This window comes from Lycium barbarum, chromosome 5 (genome assembly GCF_019175385.1).
Source record: "Lycium barbarum isolate Lr01 chromosome 5, ASM1917538v2, whole genome shotgun sequence".
NCBI classification, from domain to species: Eukaryota; Viridiplantae; Streptophyta; class Magnoliopsida; order Solanales; family Solanaceae; genus Lycium; species Lycium barbarum.
The window spans coordinates 4307956-4330682 of NC_083341.1; the positions used below are offsets into that span (position 1 = coordinate 4307956).

At 33.7% G+C, this 22727-nt stretch overlaps 1 protein-coding gene across 1 annotated transcript; it reads left to right on the top strand.

Moving 5' to 3' along the window:
* The first annotated feature begins 11488 nt into the window (after positions 1-11488).
* Positions 11489-16634, top strand: LOC132640210 (uncharacterized). Its single transcript, XM_060356708.1, has 4 exons — positions 11489-11958; positions 12775-12947; positions 14744-15112; positions 15948-16634. Exons 1-4 carry the CDS (start codon positions 11729-11731, stop codon positions 16319-16321), a joined length of 1146 nt encoding a protein of 381 aa, XP_060212691.1. The 5' UTR covers positions 11489-11728; the 3' UTR covers positions 16322-16634.
* Positions 16635-22727: the final 6093 nt, after the last annotated feature.

Here is a 22727-nt window from a genome sequence, read left to right on the forward strand (position 1 = left end):
AGATACTAGTATACGTACCCGCGCGATGCACTGAAGATATTAAAAGACCAATCATAAAAAATTTAAATGTCATCTCCCTCATTCTCCATTGGATTGTAGTAATTTATTCTCTTTTTTTTTTGTCATGGTCATTGACCATGTAGCAATAATCTAGGGGTCAATTTGCAAGATTGCCCTACGCTGGCGGTGGTCTTTAACTTTTTCCCTTCGCTAAAAATTCCTTGGTTTCAGGTTCAAATCCCCGCTCAGTTAAAATTTTAAAATAAATTCTCCAGGTAGAGTTTGGATTCGCAAACTCTGCCTTAAAGCAGAATTTTGGCCTTAAGACAGAATTTGCATGGGAAGAATTTATTTGCAAAAATTTTACAAATTCTTGCAATTTTTTTTTTTACTAAGCTGGGGTTCGAACCCACAAACACGGGGTATTAGGCGAAGGGCAAAACTTAAAAATCACCAATTTGAAGGGCAAAAATTAAAGACCATCCCAAATGAAGGACAATCCGCGCAAAAAAATGATAATCTAGTTGTCATATTTTCTATTTTTCAGAATCATAACCAAATAATCAAGAAAATCAATTCCATATAAGTAAGCATAATTATTGCCATACTTAACCCATTTCCCTTAATCAAAGAAACTTTTTAACCTAAAATTTGATTTTTTGCTTTTTCAGAAATCAGTTTGGATTCGAACACCATTTAAAAGACTTCACTATTTTTGAACCAAAATTTAAACTTCAAAAGATGATCGGTTAAATCACCCTGACATAATTAATCAAATCAGCTTTTTCATTTACTCAAGGTCTTATCAATATTTTTTTTGAACAGTCAAATTGTTGTCCTTTTCAAAATTGGAGTGGAAGTTGGTTAATCAATCCTTTTTAAAAACTTAAGGGGTCGTTTGGTTGTTGGTTAGGAAGTGAGCTATCATTAAAATCACCGTAATATTGGGTAGCATTTTAGTTGTTATGTATAAAATTTACGGAAAAGGGCCAAATATACCCCTGTACTATTGGAAAAAGGTTATATATACCCCTCGTTATACTTTGGGCTCAAATATACCCACTTTAGGCTCAATTATACCCCTATCGTTATGCAGTGGCACAAATGTATCTCTCATTTTAACTGATGGACACATGTCATCATCTTATTAGTTTATTTTAAACTAGTCTCTAATTAATTAAAATTTAACCTCTAAAGTCTAACGCGGTATCCAATTAAAACATACCATCGTGTTCCTAAGGCTACCCATTTGTGTGCAGTTGAGTCCAGAGAATCTAATGGATACAACCAATTTACATTTGACTTTTTAACCCACTTAAACAATTCCTCCTATTATTGCCTTTGTGTTTTAAATTCGCCCGAACCTAGCGATTCCATATACCAAGAAATCAGTGGTTAAAATCTGCACAACCATAAGATATTTAAATCTGAGATAAAATGGTTCATTATCACACCAGAAACTGTCATCATTTATTAAAAATTTTTTGGGAGATTTGATTAACCCTTTACTCTTTAGCATAAGCTATCATACTTGATGAAATCAACTGAAATCCTAAGCTTAAGCTGATGGGGTAAGCAGCTTATAACTAGAGACGATGTAACGGGTTTTAGGATCTCCTCTGTAGATTCTTCACTATTGTCGCAATCTTGGTCTTCATCTCCGTCTTGTTTCTTCTCCTCTGCGCCTAAAAGAAGTGCCCGGATTGAAGAAGCTTTTCCATGCTTATTGCTTGCCTCTAATTTTTCGTGTATGGGTATGGGTTTTTTTAATTGGATATCGGATTTAATTAACGGAAAATGATCAAATATACCCCTCTACTGTTGAAGAAAAATGATCAAATATACCCCTCGTTATACTTTTAGTTTAAATATACCCCTATTGTTATACTTTGGGCACAAATATACCCCTCCACTGTTAAAGTTGATCAAAGTGAACATGTGACATTGACATTTTGGTAAGATGGACGCCACGTGGCATGCCACCTCACACCCCCAACCCATATCTTCACTACCACAAACTATCTTCATCATACAATAATAACCGCCGGTGCCGCGCTTAACCCATCTCTTTTGTCCGTTCAGTTTTCTATTATACGGTAAACTCGATTGTTCTTAAAGAGAGAAAAAAAAAACTTTTGATACAGCGAATATTAATAGTAAACTGTTGAACAGAGAAAATGGAGTACTTACTTAATTGAGTAGCCAACAAATTACAACTAATATTCGGGTTGTTCCCAAAAGAACGTTGCTATTACTGTATTATTTTAAAATTTAAATACTAGTTGTTCTTTTTCGTGTTGAATAGTCAAAAAGATAATTTTAACAAGTCTTTTAGATGCCTTTAACTTAAAAATGATATTTTGTTTGGTTTTAAAATTTAACCGAAAAGTATAGCTTATTTGGTTGCCATTATATGGCGCAGGTGGGTGGTAGCGCCGGCGGAGATGGTGAAGATAGTTTGTGGTAATGAAGATGTGGGTTGGGGGTGTGAGGTGGCATGCCACGTGGCATCCATCTCACCAAATATCAATGTCACATGTTTACTTTGATTAACTTTAACGATGGGGGTATATTTATGCTCAAAGTATAACAGTAGAGGTATATTTGGACCAAAGTATAACGAAGGGTATATTTGATCATTTTCCAATAGTAAAGGGGTATATTTGACCCTTTTCCGTTTAATTAATTAGGGAATAATTTAAAATAGACTAATAAGATGATGACACGTGTCTCTTCGTTAAAATGAGAGGTATATTTGTGTCACTGCATAACGACAGGGGTATATTTGAGGCCAGAGTATAACGTCAGGGATATATTTAGACACAAAGTATAAAGAGGGGTATATGTAGCCCTTTTCCAATAGTACAGGGGTATATTTGGCCCTTTTCTGTAAAATTTAACATATCAAGTATGGTGTTTGGTTACCAGTTTAAAAACCAGTATAATTAATACAAGTATAAATTATGAGGGAAGATATGTATTATTTATATAAGATATAAAATGAAATAATTAATACATAAATAACTAAAACCTGCATAACTAATCTTGACATTATTGAAACCAACCTTAATCTAACTAGCAACCAAACGACTCCTAAATACTAAAAAGTTAACTCAAAAATACTTTTTTTCTCCAACATGTTTGACCAAATACATCAACTTAAAAAAATACCGCCTTGAAACTTGACCAAACAGGCTACTCGTTACCATATGAGTTTTTGTCCTCCAGCATTTATTATGTTTCCGCACTTGCAGTTTCTCTTTTTATACTTCGATCTTAATTAATCAAATACAACTTTCATTTTCAACTTAGTTACCAAATGAGCTTTGTTCCCCGACGTCAACGTGAACGAGAGAAAAATAAAGTTCATTACTTGATCAAAAAACTATGGCACGATTCTATTTCCGACTAGAAATCTATTAAGAACTCCTTTAAGGGAGTGATGCTCTCTCTATCTCAGCCCCTTTCCCTACTTGGAGCACTAGAGACACATAAATTCATTGATATCTTCTTTTAGGAAAACTTCGATTCTCTAATAATCCACGTTATTTCTGTTTCTATTGGAACACAAGATGCTTCCTTCTTTATCTTTATGTGTTAACCTTAATTAGTTAAATGTCACTCACTTTTGACTGTGTCATAAGATGATTTTTTGTCTTGGAACGCTTGTACTTATTTGTTAAAAGAGCTAATGGTTAAAAATCCAGATCATATGCTCCTTCCCTGTTTTCCATCTATTTGTAATCAATCACATAAAAACATAGGAGTAATGATGACTAGAAAGTAGAAGCTTCCTGTATTTCTCTCTCTTCTGTACGACTTACGACTATTAAACTCGTGTGTTCAACAAAAGGATTTCATTTATATATATATATAATATATGTACTTATTTAGAGCTAGTTTCGCTCAAAATCAGGTTACCCCGTAACTAAAATCTGGATTATAATTTTGGGGATTATAACCAAGATTATTTATCCATCTTTTATTTTGATAGAAAAGCTCATAATTGTGGTATAAATTCTATCGTGATTTTAGCTAATACCTTTATTCAACAAGGATAAATGTAATCACACATTGTATACTGAGATAACCCACTTATCCCGCAAAACAAACGGGCCTTGTCTGTTTACTGAAAATCACGAGGGAGGTAGCCTAACCTTAAGGGAAATTTGTGAAATTAAACCCTATGTTTTTATATGTTATAAAATGCAACCTATCTTAAAGCGTCAATTATATGCAACTTCTCATAGCAATTGCAGCTTCATGCCTGCAAAATGTGGTAAATGACATATTATATTGTTATTATATATAAGTTAATTAAATTTATTGTTGTTGTTGTTATTGTTACATATCAGTTAAATATATTATTGTTGGTGTTATATACTGTATAAGTTAAATTAATTATTTTCTTATGTAACTTCCAGCAAATTATTCTACTATCCGCACATGAAAGTTAAAACTCACAAACAAATACTCTCTCCGTTTCAACTTTTGTGACTAGTTTGACTTGGGCAACACAGAGTTTAAGAAAGAATAATTTTTTTTTAAAACTTGTGATCTTAAACACGACATAATATTTATGTGGGTATAAAAGTATATTAAAATAAAAATTAAAATTAAAATTAAATTGTTTCTTAATGTAAAAGTGTATATATCTTTTTCACCGCTAGAACATGGTGACAGAGATGGATGAAATCTCTCTGCTTTTAATTAGAGTATTGGATCTGAATCCTAAAATGAAAAATTTTGAGTGACGTGCTTTCCCCTTTATAGGCTATACATTGTATGAATCTGAATCAATCATGGCGAAAAATGGCAAATCTATATATAATATAAAGCTAGGCATAGATAAGGTGATGTGACACCTCTCTATGGCCTAGAATGCTATTTATCTTTTTTCTCAAATTTTTGACATTTTTTTCAATTTTTCCTACTTATATAATTATGATATACTACTAGAAAACCTGAAAATTATTTCTTAATTACATTTTCTGAATTAATTACCAATAACTATTTTCAGTTTAGAAAACCCAAAAGTCATTATCATTAAATTAGTAATTTAGTGATAATTTATTATGCAATAAAACTACATAAATGTAGAAATATGGCTCTAAGGTCTCCTCCTCTCGCCCAATCTTCCACTTCCCATTTGTTCATCCAACAAGAAAGATTCGACGTCATCCTGGACTTAGAAGAACAAGTGGACACTTCTTTTGTTGGGGGATAGGACTTTCGGTGGAGCAAGTAGATAATATTACGGGGCATCCCTTTTTTTTGGGTTGATTGAAAATGTATCATATCTACTGTTTAATTTTGGTGGTACAATATTGCAAATTTTAGATTGTTTTATTCTTTTTTTTCTTTCCTTTGACAAATTCTTTTTCAATATAAACATTTTAACAAGCTTTATACATGCATGAAGGAAGTACTCAAAGAGAGATTGTGTCACAAAGCAGTAAGCTTCCGGAGGTGCTTAAAATTCCAGCAATGAAGATAAAAATTTGATGTGTACTATATTCTTAGTTTAATTATCCGGTCATTGAAACTATCATTTTGAAGTTTTAAGAATAAACGTATTGTTATAGGCTGATCAAGAAGATTTTTTTCTTTTTCTTTATAGGGCATGAGTTGAGATACTTTGGCCCTTTAGTTTCTTATATGAGGTGTTTGATGCACACAATATGTAAGTCTATCTGATGTGAATATGGTTTCGTTTTTAGAAAAAATCTTAATTACGTTAAACGTGTCAGTTTTTTTTTTTTTTTTAAATTCTCCTAATTATGCTTAGAAACTATGACTTTATGCCATTAGTCAATTTTTCGTTACTTGTATCTATCTATATATTATATAAAGTTAGGCATTAAAAATGTGATGTGATATCTCTATTATACCAATAAAGTGATTTAACTTTTTTTTTTCTCTCATTTGTTTTTTGCTTTTTTCTTATCGTTTTTTGAATTAAATTATATGTTTAATTGTTTATTCCTTTCAAAAGAAAGGGTGTAACAGATTCAACAATCATAATGATGGAATTACATTGTGATAAATTAAATAATATCCTTAAATTGTATGTCCGTCTGGCAAGGAACTAACTATTCACATCCCTTTTATCCATATTTATTTATTTATTTTAAAGATTTGAGATGAAAATTCTCTTTGCCCATATTTTGTGCAAGAAAGGTAATGTAACTACACCAATTCATCTTCCATACACGAATATATATAAAATTGTAATTTTTTCTTCACATACCTATGTATTTTAAGCTCTCAAGTTCTTTCATAAAGGCCTCGAGGCCTTATTTCTGGTATATATTACGATACTTTAATTTATGTTCTCATTTTATTGCTTTTTTAAAATGAATGTTGATAAGAAGACTTTAAAATATTTAAAATTTCTATATCATACATGATAAATGTGCAAGTACCGGGCAATAGAAGAAAGACAAATTTGCATAAGTTCATAAGGCATAAAAATGGATCACGAAGTTAATTTTCAAGAAATTTTAACAAGTTTATAAATAATGCTCTTACTTCTTAGTCATTATGATGGCAAGATTATTTTATATTGTCTTTCTTTCCTTTTTCCCTTTTGTTTTGTTAATGTCAGGTTATTAGGTCCATTTTGTATTTCGGAACAGAGAGAGGTACGAGGTTAACAAGCACGTGTTATATTCCTATTCCCTTTTATTTTCCTTTTCTCCATATTTTTTTTCTTTTCAGAAAATCTATCGTTTTGTGCTTATCATTAGCATGTTCATTCTACTTTTTGTGCATATTTTAAAATTTCATTTCCCCAATAGAAACAAATGTTTTAAACTATATATACGCATTGATGTATATACCTTCAGTTTATTTTTCTGCATAATTCTTTTTGTATTCAATTTTTATTTTTGTAAGATAGAATATTTATAACTGCGCGTAGCGCGGACATATTCACTAGTATTAAGTAATTGTAGCATAAATTATGTAAAAGATATTTAAATGCACTAATAATTAAATAATACTTCCTTCGTCCTAATTTAAGTGTCTTAGTTTAACTGGGTATATAGTTTAAGAAATAAAAAGAGAATTTTGAATCTTGTGATCTTAAATTAATGATAAATGCAATATAATATAATATCCTTTGAATCGTATAGTTTTAAGCTTGTATGTTTGAATTGTCAACTTACTAAATATAAAAAAAATGTTCCTTTTGGGACAGACAAAAAAAAGACACTTAAATTGAGACGGAGGGAATATCTTATTGGGATAAAAACACAAATAGCCGAGCCCAATAGTAAAGTTTACTTTTAGTAGGCCTTACAAACTTTAGCCATAAATTATATAAGCCAGCAAGTAAAAAAAAAATGGAAAAATAAAACACTCCCTCTAAGACTGTAGCTATAATCAGGGAGGTTTCCTACATTATCTCCAAGAAAATTAATTCCTAAAATTTCTCCAACAATTAGTTAATTCATATCTCCAAAAGTTCCCAACGTTGAAAACACTTAAGGTGATAGAAGGCATTTTTTTTTTAACCACATCTTCACCAAAAATTCAGAAAATTTATGTGTATAATTCAATGTATAAAACAATGTATAATCAGTACATAATGTATACACACTAATTATATACATATTATACAATGATTATATATGAATTACACAACGTATAAATGCACTAACAATTACATGTATAATCAGTATATAATGTATATATACACTAAATAGACACACACACTAATTATACTTTACACAATGCATGAATGACTTATTTTCTCAGTCTCTTATCTTGTCTTAAAATATATATTTTATATAGTGATTATATAACGAACGACAGTGAAGAGAGACCGACAAATCTTGATGGACAAAATCGCCAATCTTCCATTTTTTCTTCATCTTCTTCATGATCTTCGTACAATTAAAATTAGTAGGGTAGAAAATATGAAAACACGACTGGAGGTTAGTGTCACGCCCCAAAACCCACCCTAGACGTGACCGGCATCCGACGTCATGAACAACATCGGAAGAACCTAAACGATACAATAATAACACTTGAACCCGCCAGGTTCAACATTCGCCTCCAAAAGTTTATAAAGTAAATGTAACAAATCATGAATATATAAATTAAATCAGCGGAAGTCTCTATTCACCAAATACTTAGTCAAACGTAATAACGTGCCCGAGAGTTAATCAATAACTCAACAACTACCCACAAGAACGTATACTATGGAGCTTCTAAGATAATGAGCAACGTCTAAATCATCGGGACGCAGCCCGAAACTAAAAGACGAAGAGTTAAGATAGAATGGTGCCCCCACGAACAATCATGTGGGCTCACCGAAATAGTCTCGAAAGCAGCAAGTTCTCTTAAGTCGTAGGCGTATCACGAACCTGCTCCTCAATGATACCTAACATACCATAAAAAACAACAATGGTATGCCTGAGTACCGGGTACTCAGTAAGTGTCTAAAGGGCAATAGTTAACAAAACAAGATATAGTGAATAAAATCAATAAAATGATATCAATGAAAATAACAGTTCAAACCGAGGAATAAAGTAAGTCAGCAACATTAAAGAGTCATCAAAGAATCCAACAACGAAAGACATATTAACTTAACTCCTTACCATTACCATGCCAAGCATTTCACTTGCGAATTCAATATCACCACAAGCCACTCACAGGAAACAAGATACGAAACAAGCCACTCATAGGCAAACTAATCAATTAATCGATACTCCGGGTTAGGAAACCACGGAGGCTAATCGTCCTCTGGACTAGCACAGCAATAGATACTCCGGCCTAGGAAGCAACGGAGGCTAATCGTCCTCTGGACTAGCACAACAATAGATACTCCGGTTTAGGAAGATACGGAGGCTAATCGTCCTCTGGACTAGCACAACAATAGATACTCCGCGCTAGGAAGCAACGGAGGTCAATCGTCCTCTGGACTGACACAGCAATACTCGTATCGATACGTTAGGATCCATAACGGCTAATCGTCCTCTGGATTAGCACAGCTTGCCCATACAGGCCCGAACACCAACAAAATACAAATCATGGCATATTACTGAATCATCAATCATGGCTTAAAGCCGAATCTCACTTCTCAAGTCATCATCTCAAAATGGAAGCATTTCAAGTCATAACCGATTTAGAATCTTATTCAAATCTCTTATTCAATTTCAAGTTCAAGAAACCCATTCAACAACAAAACAAGTTTAAGGTCCAACCTTTAGAAGATTAAGTTCAATCATCCAATAATGGGAAAAGCGAGTTTCACAAAGTAGTATAGTTCGTATAAGGTTCGATGCGGGCTTGACTCTACACACGCATGACCTTGTCTAAAAGAAATCATCTTTAATTCCAGAATAAATTCCACCAAACAAGAGTTATAACTTATACAAACAATCAAGGAAGGATTCTCAAATACAATTCATGCTTTCACAATATAAGCGTACTTCACAAGTAGACATAGTTGAAAAGATGATTTTTGGAATATAGACATACTTCAAGGAAGATTTTTGGGAAAATCTAGACATACATGAAAAGACGAATTTTGAAATATAGACATACAAAACACCTTCATAGTCAAAAGGATTTTCTTTAAAAGAGACATACAAATTACCTTTATATTCAAAAAGGATTTTAATTTTAAAGAGACATACATTAGGGTTTTGTATGAGAAGTTCACCCTTTTTATTCAATAAAGAACTTTCGAGAAATGACATATATCCATAATAAGGTTTTTAAAAGAGAGACATACCTTAATTTGTTAAACAAGGTTTAACAATTCATTTTTCTAATGAAGAACACCCAAACTCTAGCTTGAATCACTTTGGGAAGAATTATGTTGCAAACCCTAAGTTTTGGTCACAAAAATCATGTTAAGAATCATGGGTTTGATGTTAGAATGAATTAGTAATGTTAAGGATGCCCTTACCTTTGATTTGAAGACTTGGGGGAATGATTTTCATCCTTAGGGTTGCTTAGGAAGTGGAGGAATAAACAAAACAAGAGTCCTATTTATATTTTTCTGGTGAAAACGGGCCAAAGGACGCCTCTGAAGGACAGACCGTTCTTCGTGTTATGGACCGTCCCTTAGTGGAAATTTCCAGAGAGTTTCTGGAAATTTTTGAGACGTTACGGTTCATGTTACGGCCCGTAACACGTGTTACGGTTCGTAACATCTCACCGTAACACAGGCAAAATTTTCAGTGAAGACAGGCTTCAGTAAAACGGGCATAACTTTTTGTACGCAGCTTTGTTTGGGCTGGGCGACCTACCGTTGGAAATCTATTTCAAAGATCTACAACTTTCATCGAGGAAGTTTTTCCAAATTTGCAACAAATTTTCATGAAAATCGCCCAGAAGACAGACCTACCAAAACTTAAGTGAATTTAAGAGCCCTTAAGAACTTCACTAGTTGGTTTGACTTCAAAACGACTATCCTCTACCCGAATTCATCAAGAATGGATTCATATAGATAAAATATCATCTTAACACTAGATTTTTACATATTCAAACCTAGTTCAAGTTTACGGGGTGTTACAGTTAGCAACAGACAGTGACACAAATTATCAAAGAGAAAGAGAGATTATAGGGAATGGGTAGGGGTGGGCACGGTATGGTGTATATCGATTACCATACCGAAATCGAATTTTTTGATACCGCAGTTTCGATATTATGGTATTTGGTATGAATTTTTGAAAAGTTTGGTATTTGGTATTGATAAAGAAAATACCGAAATATAACAAATATATAATTAGTATTAGTACAAACTAATTGTTTAGACGTTGGAATTGCTTGTACTTTCTTTTGAATATTTTTACATGTGTAAGATGTTAGTATGATGTAATTGATTGAAATGCCCTTTTTGTGTACCGAAGTATATATATATCTTGATTGAAATGCTCTTTTTGTGTAATTGATCAACGAAGGGCATTGATTGTACTTTCTTTTGAATATTTTTACACGTGTAAGATGTTAGTATAATATGATTGAGACGTTTCTTGAATAGCCGAAGTCATCATTCTTTATTATATGTATATATATAAGTCGTAGTCGAATAAACTATGGTTACCGAATTACCGTACCGTAAAATATCAAAACCGAACTTAAAAATACCGAACCATACCGAATTAATTTGGTATGATAATGGTATATTATTTTTAAATACCGAAAATAGAAATTACCGAATCGAAGTTTATAATACCGTACCATGCCTACCCCTAGAAATGGGTGAAGTGAGAAGTGTGATTTAATCTAAGAGAGAGAAATATGGTATATGCTTAACAAAAAATAAATCCCTTGATTAAAGGATAGAAGATTGATTGAGTGATAGAGAAAACGAAGTTTTGTTTTTGGCTAAGAAAAATTACTCAAGTACTTACAAAAGTTAAAGTTGGATGGTTTCTAAAAAGTAGGGTCATTTTGAGTTTATTTTTAATATGGGCTGTTAATCTACGTGAACGATTAATCCCATCTATAAAATACTAGAGCAGAAATGGCAACAACATCGATCTCTCCAATATCATATTATAATCAATTCTTTATTGTATCATAATACATCGTGGAAGCCGCTTGTCCCCACGTTGGCCATATCATCTGTCATCATTCAATTTTTTTTAATTAAAACCCCCCAACCCAACCTGAGATCCATAAAACAGCTGCAAACACACATAATTTCTTAGCTAATTCAACTCTCCATCTTTTAACCCAAAAAATATCCTCTTTGAACAAAAATAAGATGAGAAATATTTCATTTAGTGATGAAGAACAAAGTGAGTTATTGCCAAAAACAGCCAATTTATGGTGGAGAACACCACAAGATTTTGATGAAAATGGCCATCTCAAAGTGGACATTTCTGATCTTTCTAAACTCACACCAAGGCTAAAAGTGCTAAGAGAAATGGAAAGATTGGCTTTTATTTCAACTGAGGGACTTGATGACCTTAGACACAAGCTTATTGCTTACAGGTTAGTAGCTAAATAGTGTTTGCATAATATTTATTTGACACTGAAACAAAAACAGAGTATTTAAAGTTGTTTTTTTTTTTTTTTGGTGAAATTCGAAGTTGTATTTGTACATAGAAAGATATGTGACTGAAAGCCAGTATTTCACTCATGAAAAGTCTTTTATTTTTAAGTTTTTCATTTGTTGTCCGGTATCTGCTTTGGAGTCCGATTAATTCGAATTTACCTAGGAAGTTCGAGTTTGCGATAAAATGTTTTGTACTGAATGTGATTCTATTTCAAGAGTTGAACTCAAGCTCTTTGGTTAAGTACGTAGAAATAGCACCCACTGATCACCTTTTTTTTTTTTTTTTGAGAATGCGATCACTTTTTGATTTTGTAATTGAAAAATAGTTATTAATATGGTAGTGAAACTTCGTGACAATATACTCGAATTTATATGTGAAATTTGAAACTTCATGATTGTGACTATTTTTCAAATACAAAAGTTGATATATGGTTATTCATGAATCTTACCCGGATAAAGATGGAGGGTACTTACCACTCGGTAACATTCTTTAGCTGATAGTTGAAATTCACATTCAAAATTTTCAATTATATATTATGAGTTAAAAATGGCTATTTGTGAATATTCCATTGACATTTTTGTCTGTACACTATCGGTCATTTGGAATTTTCATCGAAAATAGTTCTTGATGAGCAGCACATTTCCATGAATTTTGTGGAAAATACGTGTGTTTTTTTCTTTTTTGGGAAATTACGTGTGTTTCTAAAATTTTACACGAAATTGTATTATTAAATTGAATAATAATATTACAGGTCAGGGGATTTTTGGTTGCCAGTGGGAGGAATTAAAAAAGAAGATATGGAAATACCACCAGTGATCACAATTTTACTAGTGGGGTTATCTGCTTCTGGGAAAAGTTCACTTGTTAATTACATGTACAGTGTTCTTGGTCGATCTGGTCTCATCCCTTTTGCTCAAACTTCAAGTATGTTTCCTTATTCTCTTCTCTATTATTGCCCCCACATTTCATTAAATGTAATTTTGTCATTTTTTTTTTAACTTTAACTATATGCACTGCTAGTTGGGGAATTAACGTGTTGGTTACGGTTTAACGTGAATACAATAATTTTTGGCTAGAACCTTGAATGTATATTAAAAATTTACTACTCATCTAAAGATATTTGATTGTGTTCTCGATTATTATTGTATAAATTAATTTGAAATGATTGTAAGAATTCATAAACTTTAAAACATAAATTCGCAGGATGTTAGTGTAACAACTTATTTACACTGACTGTGTGCAAAAATTAAATTCTTATCAATTTATGAGGGGCGCAAAAAAGATCAAATGTGATCCTTTTTTCGGGAACACTTTAGATTTGACCAACGGCTCTCAAAATCCAAGACAAGTGTTTCCAAGAAAAAAAAATTAATTTGTTTTTGAATTCTAGTTTATTTTTAGATAAAAAATATGCAACGTAAACTAAATTATTTTCGAAACATAGCTATTAAAAGTAGACATTTAAAAACGAATAATTTTATCTCTCAATTTTTCTCTAAAATGACACGTTTGATTTATACATCTTGGAATTCTCATTGGGTGGTTAGAGGTTACCGTCATGCAAGTCAAACAAAACTTTAATTTCTTAAGTCTCTCACTAATTTGCTGTCACTGGGGACAGAGGAGTTGGACAATTTAATGAAATATCACATGCAAGATGTGAGGTGTGTTTGAACATTATCCGGTTAAAAGAATTTTTCAGAAAGGCTGATCGAATATGAGAGACTATTCTTAATTCTTGTTAACAAAAACAAAAGTGGGGTCCATGCAATTTTTCAAATTTGATAGTTGTGACATATGTATACATCATCAATAGTACTGTGAAAACATGGTAAACCCCACCAATAGAGCAACTTGCTTCAAAGGATTATATTAAAGGAACACCGGGGGTTCTCATATGATCCCTTCACCTCTAAGGTAGAAGTCTCGAGATCGAGCCCTGAAAATGAAGACGCTCCTAGTAAGTGCTTCCTCCTTTTAATAGACTCTACTGTTGGATCGAAATAATCAGGACGTCATGCGGAAGCTAATATTTGCAAACCTTGAACGATGATAAATCAGACGACACAAAAATATACTAAAAGAAACATAATATTTAATATGATTCGGTCAATTGACCTACATAGTAGAAAATTGATTTAAAAGAAACTATAAAACCTATAGAGGGTATAATCTCCCCTAAACAAGACCATCCTAAAATACTACATTGTGGATGCTATTGTGTTCGTTGTAAGAGATGGATTCTTCAATTTATAGAGATCTAAAACATTTTCCTCCAAGAAAGAGGTTACTCAAATGTAAAAATATTAAAAAAAATTCCTTTTGGGAAAAGTAAAACCAAATATGGTAAACTCTTTGCCTTCCTTCAAGAAAGGTAAAATCCAAATATGGTAAGAAAATCAGGGCAAAACTCTAACATCTACCAAAAAAAAAAAAAATCGAATGAGTCAGGCTAGTAGATTTCGTATACCGGATGGGTAATTAAAAAAATTGGCTTTAGAGGGGTAGTGTAGATACACTGACATGTATATTATATGTATAGTAATGTATATTATATGTTTATTTAAGTATAAATATACAAAACCTATACATGCTGCCTATTTTGTAAACTAGATCACCCAAATGGACTGTAATTGTCCCATTATTTTATATATTGTCTTAAATTTCTGAATCTGTTTCTGATTGTCAACCCTTTGACGCTATGGTGAGTCTTGTAATAGGTGGGAATTCACACTATACAACCATGTTCTTGGAAGAACACAATGTCTTAAGATCAATGAGAAGTGGATTTTGTGTGTATGATTCAAGGGGCGTAGATTCTAATGATATGATTGAGGGATTAGATGAAGTTTCAACATGGATGACTCGTGGAGTTCGACATAATCAACCTTGTTTTAGACATGGTGATTACAATAATAATAAGCTTATTAATGGTGGAGGAACAAATACAAGATACACTAAGAGGAAAGTTGATTGTGCAATAATCGTGGCTGATTTATCAGAGATTAATAAGGCTTTCCACTCTGGAGATTTAAAGCCTGTGGTGGCCTTGAAAAGCCTTTTCACCAATCCTTCTATAAGGAAATCAAGTAAGTTTTTTTTAACTTAATTCAAACTCTTCAATTATGATGGTCGGACTCTTTGAAAATATTGTTGGGTGCGTGTCGAATTCTTCAAAAGTAATACATTTTTGGAGGATGAGACACGAGTGTGACAACATAGCAATTAAAACTCTGTGCAAAATCAAATATTAAGGTTAAACCTAAGAGAGATATTTAGACATTTAAAAGATAGGAAGGGTAAAAAATTAGGTGTTTACCGTAAATGATTACAGAAGATTCTTTTAAAGGACAACTAGAATCGCAATGTTTAAAATTATATTTCTGAAAACACATTTATTTGTTCTGTTTCATAGCTCTTGTAGATAAACTTAATTATGTACACATGTGGTAGGTTTAACTTAAAATATAATGTGAAAGATAAAAATTTGTTAAAAGGACATGAAGGGTCAGAAATAGTGTTAACGATAATTACGGGAAGATTCTTTTAAAGTACAACTAGAATTGCAACGTTTCAAGTTATGTTTCAGAAAGCATACATTTGTTTAGTCTGTTTATTAACAGAATAAACAAATAGATGTCTACACATGTAGTTTGTACACATGTATGTCTTATTGGTTGGATCTGAATCTGCTTTATAGTTTTTAATTTTCTTTAAATAGATGAGAATTCGTTAATTACGGGAAGATTCTTATAAGTACAAGTCGAACTGTAACGTTTCAAATTATGTTTCAGAAAGCACATTTGTTTATTTTGTTTATTAGAACAGAATAAACAAATGTATGTCTACACATGTATATGTCTTGTTGATTGGATCTGAGTCTGCTCTGTAATTATCTAATCTCTTTCTTTTTCTTCCGAACAGATGAGAATCCGTTGTTAATCCTCACACATGGTGACACTACTAGCACGGAGGAGCGAATCAACGGCCGACTGAAAATATGTGAATTTTTAGGGATACCGGAGACGACTGGGGCCTATGATATAGCATGTTTGTCTGAGCAGGGAATATTGCCAGAAGAATCAGATCCAGTAACAGCATTTGCACTAACTGAAGCTGTGTATAGGTCATTAATGCAATCTGATAGAAATCATGAGCCAAAGAAGAAATTGAAGGATTACATTGTGCTATTTGTGACATGGACCATGTGTTGCATTGGTGCCTTCTTTGCAATTCTTGCAAATTTTTTCTCAAAATTTAGTCAACATCACAATGACAAACTTAAGTATTCGAAGTAGTAGTCTATATATAGGTCCAGTGGCGGAGCTACATGTAACGAGAGGAAAAGAAGCTCGACTGAATATTGTTCGTTGTAAAATTGTACCGAGTGAATAGGGTCGATTGGAAAGTACTTTGCTTTTTTGTAATTCCCTGTTAGAATTTCTAGCTCCGTCACAAATTAGGTCTGCTTAAGTATCCCCCGTTTTGTTTTGTTTTATTTTTGTTTTTCGGGCTGGTAATATTTTTGTATTATTAATGTGTGTTGGTTGAATTTATTTTAATGGCTAGCTAGCCAAAGTTGGTATAAGGTCCCATGAATGGTTTTAATTAGCTCAACGTGTTATGGGCCTTTGTGTTAATGATATATAGTGCCAAATTGGTTTTTTTTTTTTTTTTTGTGGGGCCGGGGGGGGGGGGGGGGGGGGACTTGGCATTTGGATGTGGATGTGATGTCAATCACTCCTCACTTGTAATGTTTGCGTGCAATATTTTATCTTATCAAGTTGTTGAATTGTGAGTATTTTCTCTTTTAGTTTCTTTTGGTATCATTAAGTACATGGAGGAAATAGCCACATAAATGATTCCTTTCTTATTGCTTTAGTTTATGTGCTGGTGGAATGGTTCTAATGTTCTCTGTTAATGGTAGAAATAGCGTCAACCGATCACTATTTTATTAGAAAATTTATTGACATGACATTTTAGATGGCACAACTGAAATTTAATAGTTAGCTCAATGTGGTGACAGACAGATCTAAGATGTGAAGTATGTGAGTTTCTATCAGCGATCGCAAGTTAAAATTATAATAATAATTGAATTGATAGTCAAATTAAATATACATAAATATTTAATGAATTACTTAAATATATGTAAGATCTGTAACCAACTATCTAGATCTTCCCTTGAAGATGATAAATCTTTTGTTTTAATGTGTAGACTTTCAAGGTCGAGGAATATGTTGAAGGCATATGTGTAACTGTTTAGATCATGAATCGATACGTCTTTTACAGTATCAATAATGAGTATGGTTGAATAGAAGCTATAGGGACTGGACATTTGGATTTGAATGTGTTAGTAAATTACTCTTTTACTTGTAGGGTTGTGTAAAATATTTTGTCGTCCTTTAGGGTAACAAATTGAATTGTTAAGTATTTTTTTTTTAATTTTTTGGTCTCTTTTTAGTATCATCACAAGAGAAAGAACCTTATAGTTATTGTTTGTCCAGTATAGTTTTGTTTTCTATCGTTCTTTTCGAAACGTTGTGTCACGACTCAATTCAACTAAATCGCGCAGGCACCTACCTTTTCCACCTCGGTAGGCGAACTTTCAACCCAACAATAGTAAAAACACAAAGAATTACTAAAATAAGCGGAAGAAATAAAATCACGTAAGTCTGACGATAATAATATAGAAAGTATGCAGCAGTAAGGAAAATACACTCTAGAATCTGGTCTAATCCATACAAGAGCATCCAACTAGAATCTATAAGTCTAGAATATCAATAATACATCAAGTCTGAGTATGTCTCGGAATAGAAAATAAGACATAAATAAAGAAGAGTCTTCAAGGCGGCGGCCGTCTCATGCTCACCCTGTGGACTCTAAGCAAATCTCGAAGCAATTATTAGCCACGAGAAGCAGAAGTAGATCCAACCTGGAATTCTGCATTCATAAAAGAATGCAGCAAGTGCAGGTCAGTACAAAATCACAATACTGGTAGGTATCATAGGCCGACTAAGTTTAGCTAACATAATTCAGACAATAAAGTAAGATAAGCAGATAAATCAACAAAAATAAATCAAACACAAGTCAGAACCAAGTACACGTCATCACCTACATTGAAGCATCTAAACCCAAGTGTGCCAAGTCTCAATATATCCAATCCTAACTAAACAACACAAGTAAATCACCAGATCATCACAATATAAGCCATAATGCAATGCAATGATGTATGAATGCAAATGCAATGTATGAGTCAACATCAATAATCAGATCAATATCACAAGTACCAAGCATGGGTACGCCAACAATATCATGAAAGACTATACAAGTCATATAAAATACTATCCTCATATCAAATGTCAACAAGCAAGATACTACAATATCATGATCAAGATATAACAATAGTCTCCAAAATTACCATCACTACGTGGCATCAAGCCAACAACAATAGAACAATTCCAATCACTACACAACAGGGTGGCTAGCACCAATCACACAACAGGGCCCAACCTAAGACAATATCCAACCCAATTTCATACCTGAAGGTTTACATGATTTCTCCAATAATTCATCTAAATATATGCTTCGCTAAACGAAGTCTCACCAAGGGTAAGTCGTAACCTACCTAGAAGGCCAAACAACAATATCTCCAACAATCACACCTTAGCCTTTCCTTTCCTTTGAGCCTTGATATCAAGAAAGCCTAGTCATATTCGAAATCTAGATTAGAAATCATAAAGATTGATACCTATATTGCAATCATTCAAATTGGGTCAAAACCCAACACTAGAATTTAGGGAAACGGGCCCACAAGGGCAAAACGGGAAATTCAAGGGTAAATTATCCAATTAAAAACTAGGTGATCAAAATCCATCAACTAATTGCTAAATTAACTCAAGGATTCATCCAATTTCGAAATCCAAGCAAAACCCCTAATTTTGGGTATAAACCCTAACTCTTAAATTCAATAATTCAACACTAATAATGGAAGGTATAGGATTAACAACCTTAGATACATCATAATCTAGCATAAACCCAATCAATTTCATCATTTAAAGCAACTTAGGAAGTCTAACCAATTTTATAAACTTCTCAAAAAAGACCCATTAAACCTTCTTTCATGAAAAAACCCCAATTTCTTACTTTAGAAACCATGGATTAAAGATTAAACCAAGGAAATGAATCAAAGGAAAATACTTAGATTATGGTTTAGACCTTACCCCTTGGAAGAAACTTGAAGAACATCCTTGAATTCTCCCAAACTGAAGCTTTCAAAATGAGAGAAACCCAAACAACATAAAAATAGCAAAAACGCCCAGCTGTTCCGCCTCGTTTCTGGTGCCAAACTATCCCAAAACTAGCTTTTGATGCCTTCAATGGATTCCTTGAGGAATTTAACTCAAGTTAGGCTTTTGAATCACTTCATTTGACCTTATAATGAATGAGATATGGTGGTTTCAATATTAGGAAGAGTGCAGATTTTTTAAATACAAATTCAGTTGCAATTTCGTAATTAATCTGAAAAATCTAGCAACCCAATTCTTAGTAAACGGACCATAATTCCCTCGTACAATGTCGAGACTTGATGATTTCAGTTGCTATGGTTCCGAAATTACGATACGGATATAATGGTTTAGTCGAAACACGAATCAAAGGTCGTTTGCTCAATATGGTACCCTTTATGCTCAAATCGACGTCGAAGCCGAAAACAATCACCATACAACCCAAACTTATCCAAAACTCATCGGAATCTAACCAAACTTTTTGGACATATCCAAAATCATCTTACAAACTTATTGGAACTTTCAAAACATCGACACGGGTTCATCTTGACCTGATGTTGACCGTGGTCAACTCCAATTCTAGCTTAACTAATTTCTCAACCATGACCCAAATCACACCCGAACCCTTTTGGAACCAAACCAAAGACACCACTAAGTTATAAATCACCCTCCGGACCTAATGGAACTGTCGAAATTCGATTACGGGCACGTTTACCCAAAAGTCAACTTCGAGTCAAACGATTTCACTTCAAGACCAAATTTTCTAAAAGTCATTCAAAAACCCAAAAAGATGCCAAGGGATCGATGCCACCGGTACTTGCGGGTCAAAATAGTACTAACAAGGATCGGGGACGAGTCAACGGGGGCAAAAACGGTAAAAACGCAATAACGACCAAACGGGTCGTTACACGTTGTTCCTTTGTATTTATTTCTCCCACTACCGTTTGTGAACATTATTCATTTGTTTTAATTTCTAAACAATTTTATTAATTAAACATACTTTGTTTTTTCATTTTTCCTGGTCTTGTTCACTATGTGCAACTATTTAATTCTGAGTGATTGTGTCTCACGCGTGGATTCAGAATTATAAGTTTATAATAACCTCAAGTTAGTTTACTGTCACGACCCATTTCAGCATTACGTCATGCGGGCACCTACCTTTTCCACCTTGGTAGGCGAACCCTTAACTCAACAGTCACAATAACAGAAAATAGCGGAAGAAAGTAAAATAACGTAAGTCTTACAATATAATATAATGTTAACAAGTGCGGAAGTAAATGAAATCCACCTTAGTATCTGGTCTGGTCATACAAGAGCATCTAAATCTGAATACTAAAGGTCTGAATAATAATACATAAGTAGTCTCAAATCATGTCTCTGAATGGAAAGCAAGACATAAGTAATAGAAGAGTCTTCGAGGTCAGCGGACGCCATGCTCACCCTGGAAAACTCAAGTGGAAGCTGAAGAGTCAATCAGCCACGAGTCAGAGAAGTAAATCCGACCTGATACTCTGCATTCACAAAAGAATGCAGCAAGTGCAGGTCAGTACAAACAACAATAGTGGTAGACATCATCGGTCGACCAAGCATAGATAACACAATTCAGAAAATAAGTAGATAGCAAGGAATCCAACAAGTATAAGATAATAAGATCACAACCAAGTATTCGTCGTCGCCTACATAAAGCCTTTAAACCCAAGTACACCAAGTCCGAAATATGTATATATCCAATTCACTCATCACAACAGAATCATCACAATCCATCGTCATAACAGAGTCATCACAATCCAATCATCACGACACCTCAATCAAGTCATAGTGTAATGCAATAATGGAATGGATGAGATATAATGTCATGCAAATGAGGTGTACACATGTACTCCAGACGGAAATATCGACGTCTCGGTAGCACAACCCAGTGTGACTCGCGAAGTCTAAGTGCCACCCGTCCCAGATCTTTGCCCAACAGACAGACGGGACCCTGGCTAATTGCTCACAGGGGGAGTTTCACCGGCACCACTCTGGGGGACCCGCGGAGCCCATGCACTAACAACGATTCCGGAATAACATCGGAATCGGTCATGCAACAACGATGCCGGAATAGATCATTGGTCATCGGCCTCTCACAATCACTCAAGTAAAAGAGTCGCTTAATCAACGATATCGGATAATTACCGGCTAGCGGCCATGCATCATGAACATGAGGGAATTTATGCAATGCACTTATCAACGATTCCAGAATTGAACCTCGGACATCGACCTTCTCACAGTCACTCAAGTAAAAGAGTTTATCAAACATCAGCTTACTCAATCAACGATACCGGATCATCACCGGGTATCGACCATGCATCATGGATGTGTGAGAATGAGTGCAATGCGTACATCAAGTATCAACAATCGAGTCCAATATCACAAGTACCACGAAGGGGTACGCCATCAATGTATCATATCACAATACTATCAAGGGTATGCCAACAATGTATCAATATTACTAGTACCAATAACGGGTACGTCAACAATGTATCACAATGCAAATACCAACAACGGTATATCAACCATATCTCAGTCAAGATAGTAACACAGATTTTGATATTCACCACTACTCGTAGCATCAACCATCAAATGGAACAATACACACACATAACGGGGTGGCTAGTCCCAACACATATCAGGGCCCAATCCAAGGCAATATCCAACCCAACTTTATACCCGAAGGTTCGCATGCTGTCTCCGACATTATATTCTAACTTTGTGATTCGCTATGCAGAGTCTCACTAGAGGTAAGCCATAACCTACCTGGACTGCCGAACCGCAACACCAACAAGTCACTCTATCGCTTTGCCCTTCCTCTGAAGCTCAGAACCAAAGTAGTCTAAGCATAATCGAATTCTAAATTAGAAAGCATGGAGAATGATACAAATATTGCTATGACATTAATTAGGTCCATTTTAACCCTAGAAATTAGGAAAACGGGCCCACAAGGGCAAAACGAGAAATTCGCTGGCAAAATACCAAATTAAGTGATAGGGAGTCCTAACCCAACCATTAATTGTTGAATTAACTCAAGAATTGTCCTAAATACGATTTCAAATAAAAACCCCCAAATTAGGTATGAACTCTAATTCTCCAAATCCGAAATTCAACGTTAAAAGTGGAATATATGAGGTTACTAAGCTCAGATTCACCATATTTTAACATCAACATCATCAATTTATCAATTTTAATCCGAGGGAAAAGTCTCCCAAAATCCTCCTTCAAATTTCATTCCTAAGGGATTGAAAAGGGAAGGGGAAACTCTATGATGATTGTGAGTTAAGAGGAGTAAAGGATTAGACAAAGTTTTACCTCTAAGAATTTCTTCAATTTGACTCCAAGAACAGTATCCCCAAGCTATAATATCAAGATATGAAATAATGAGGGT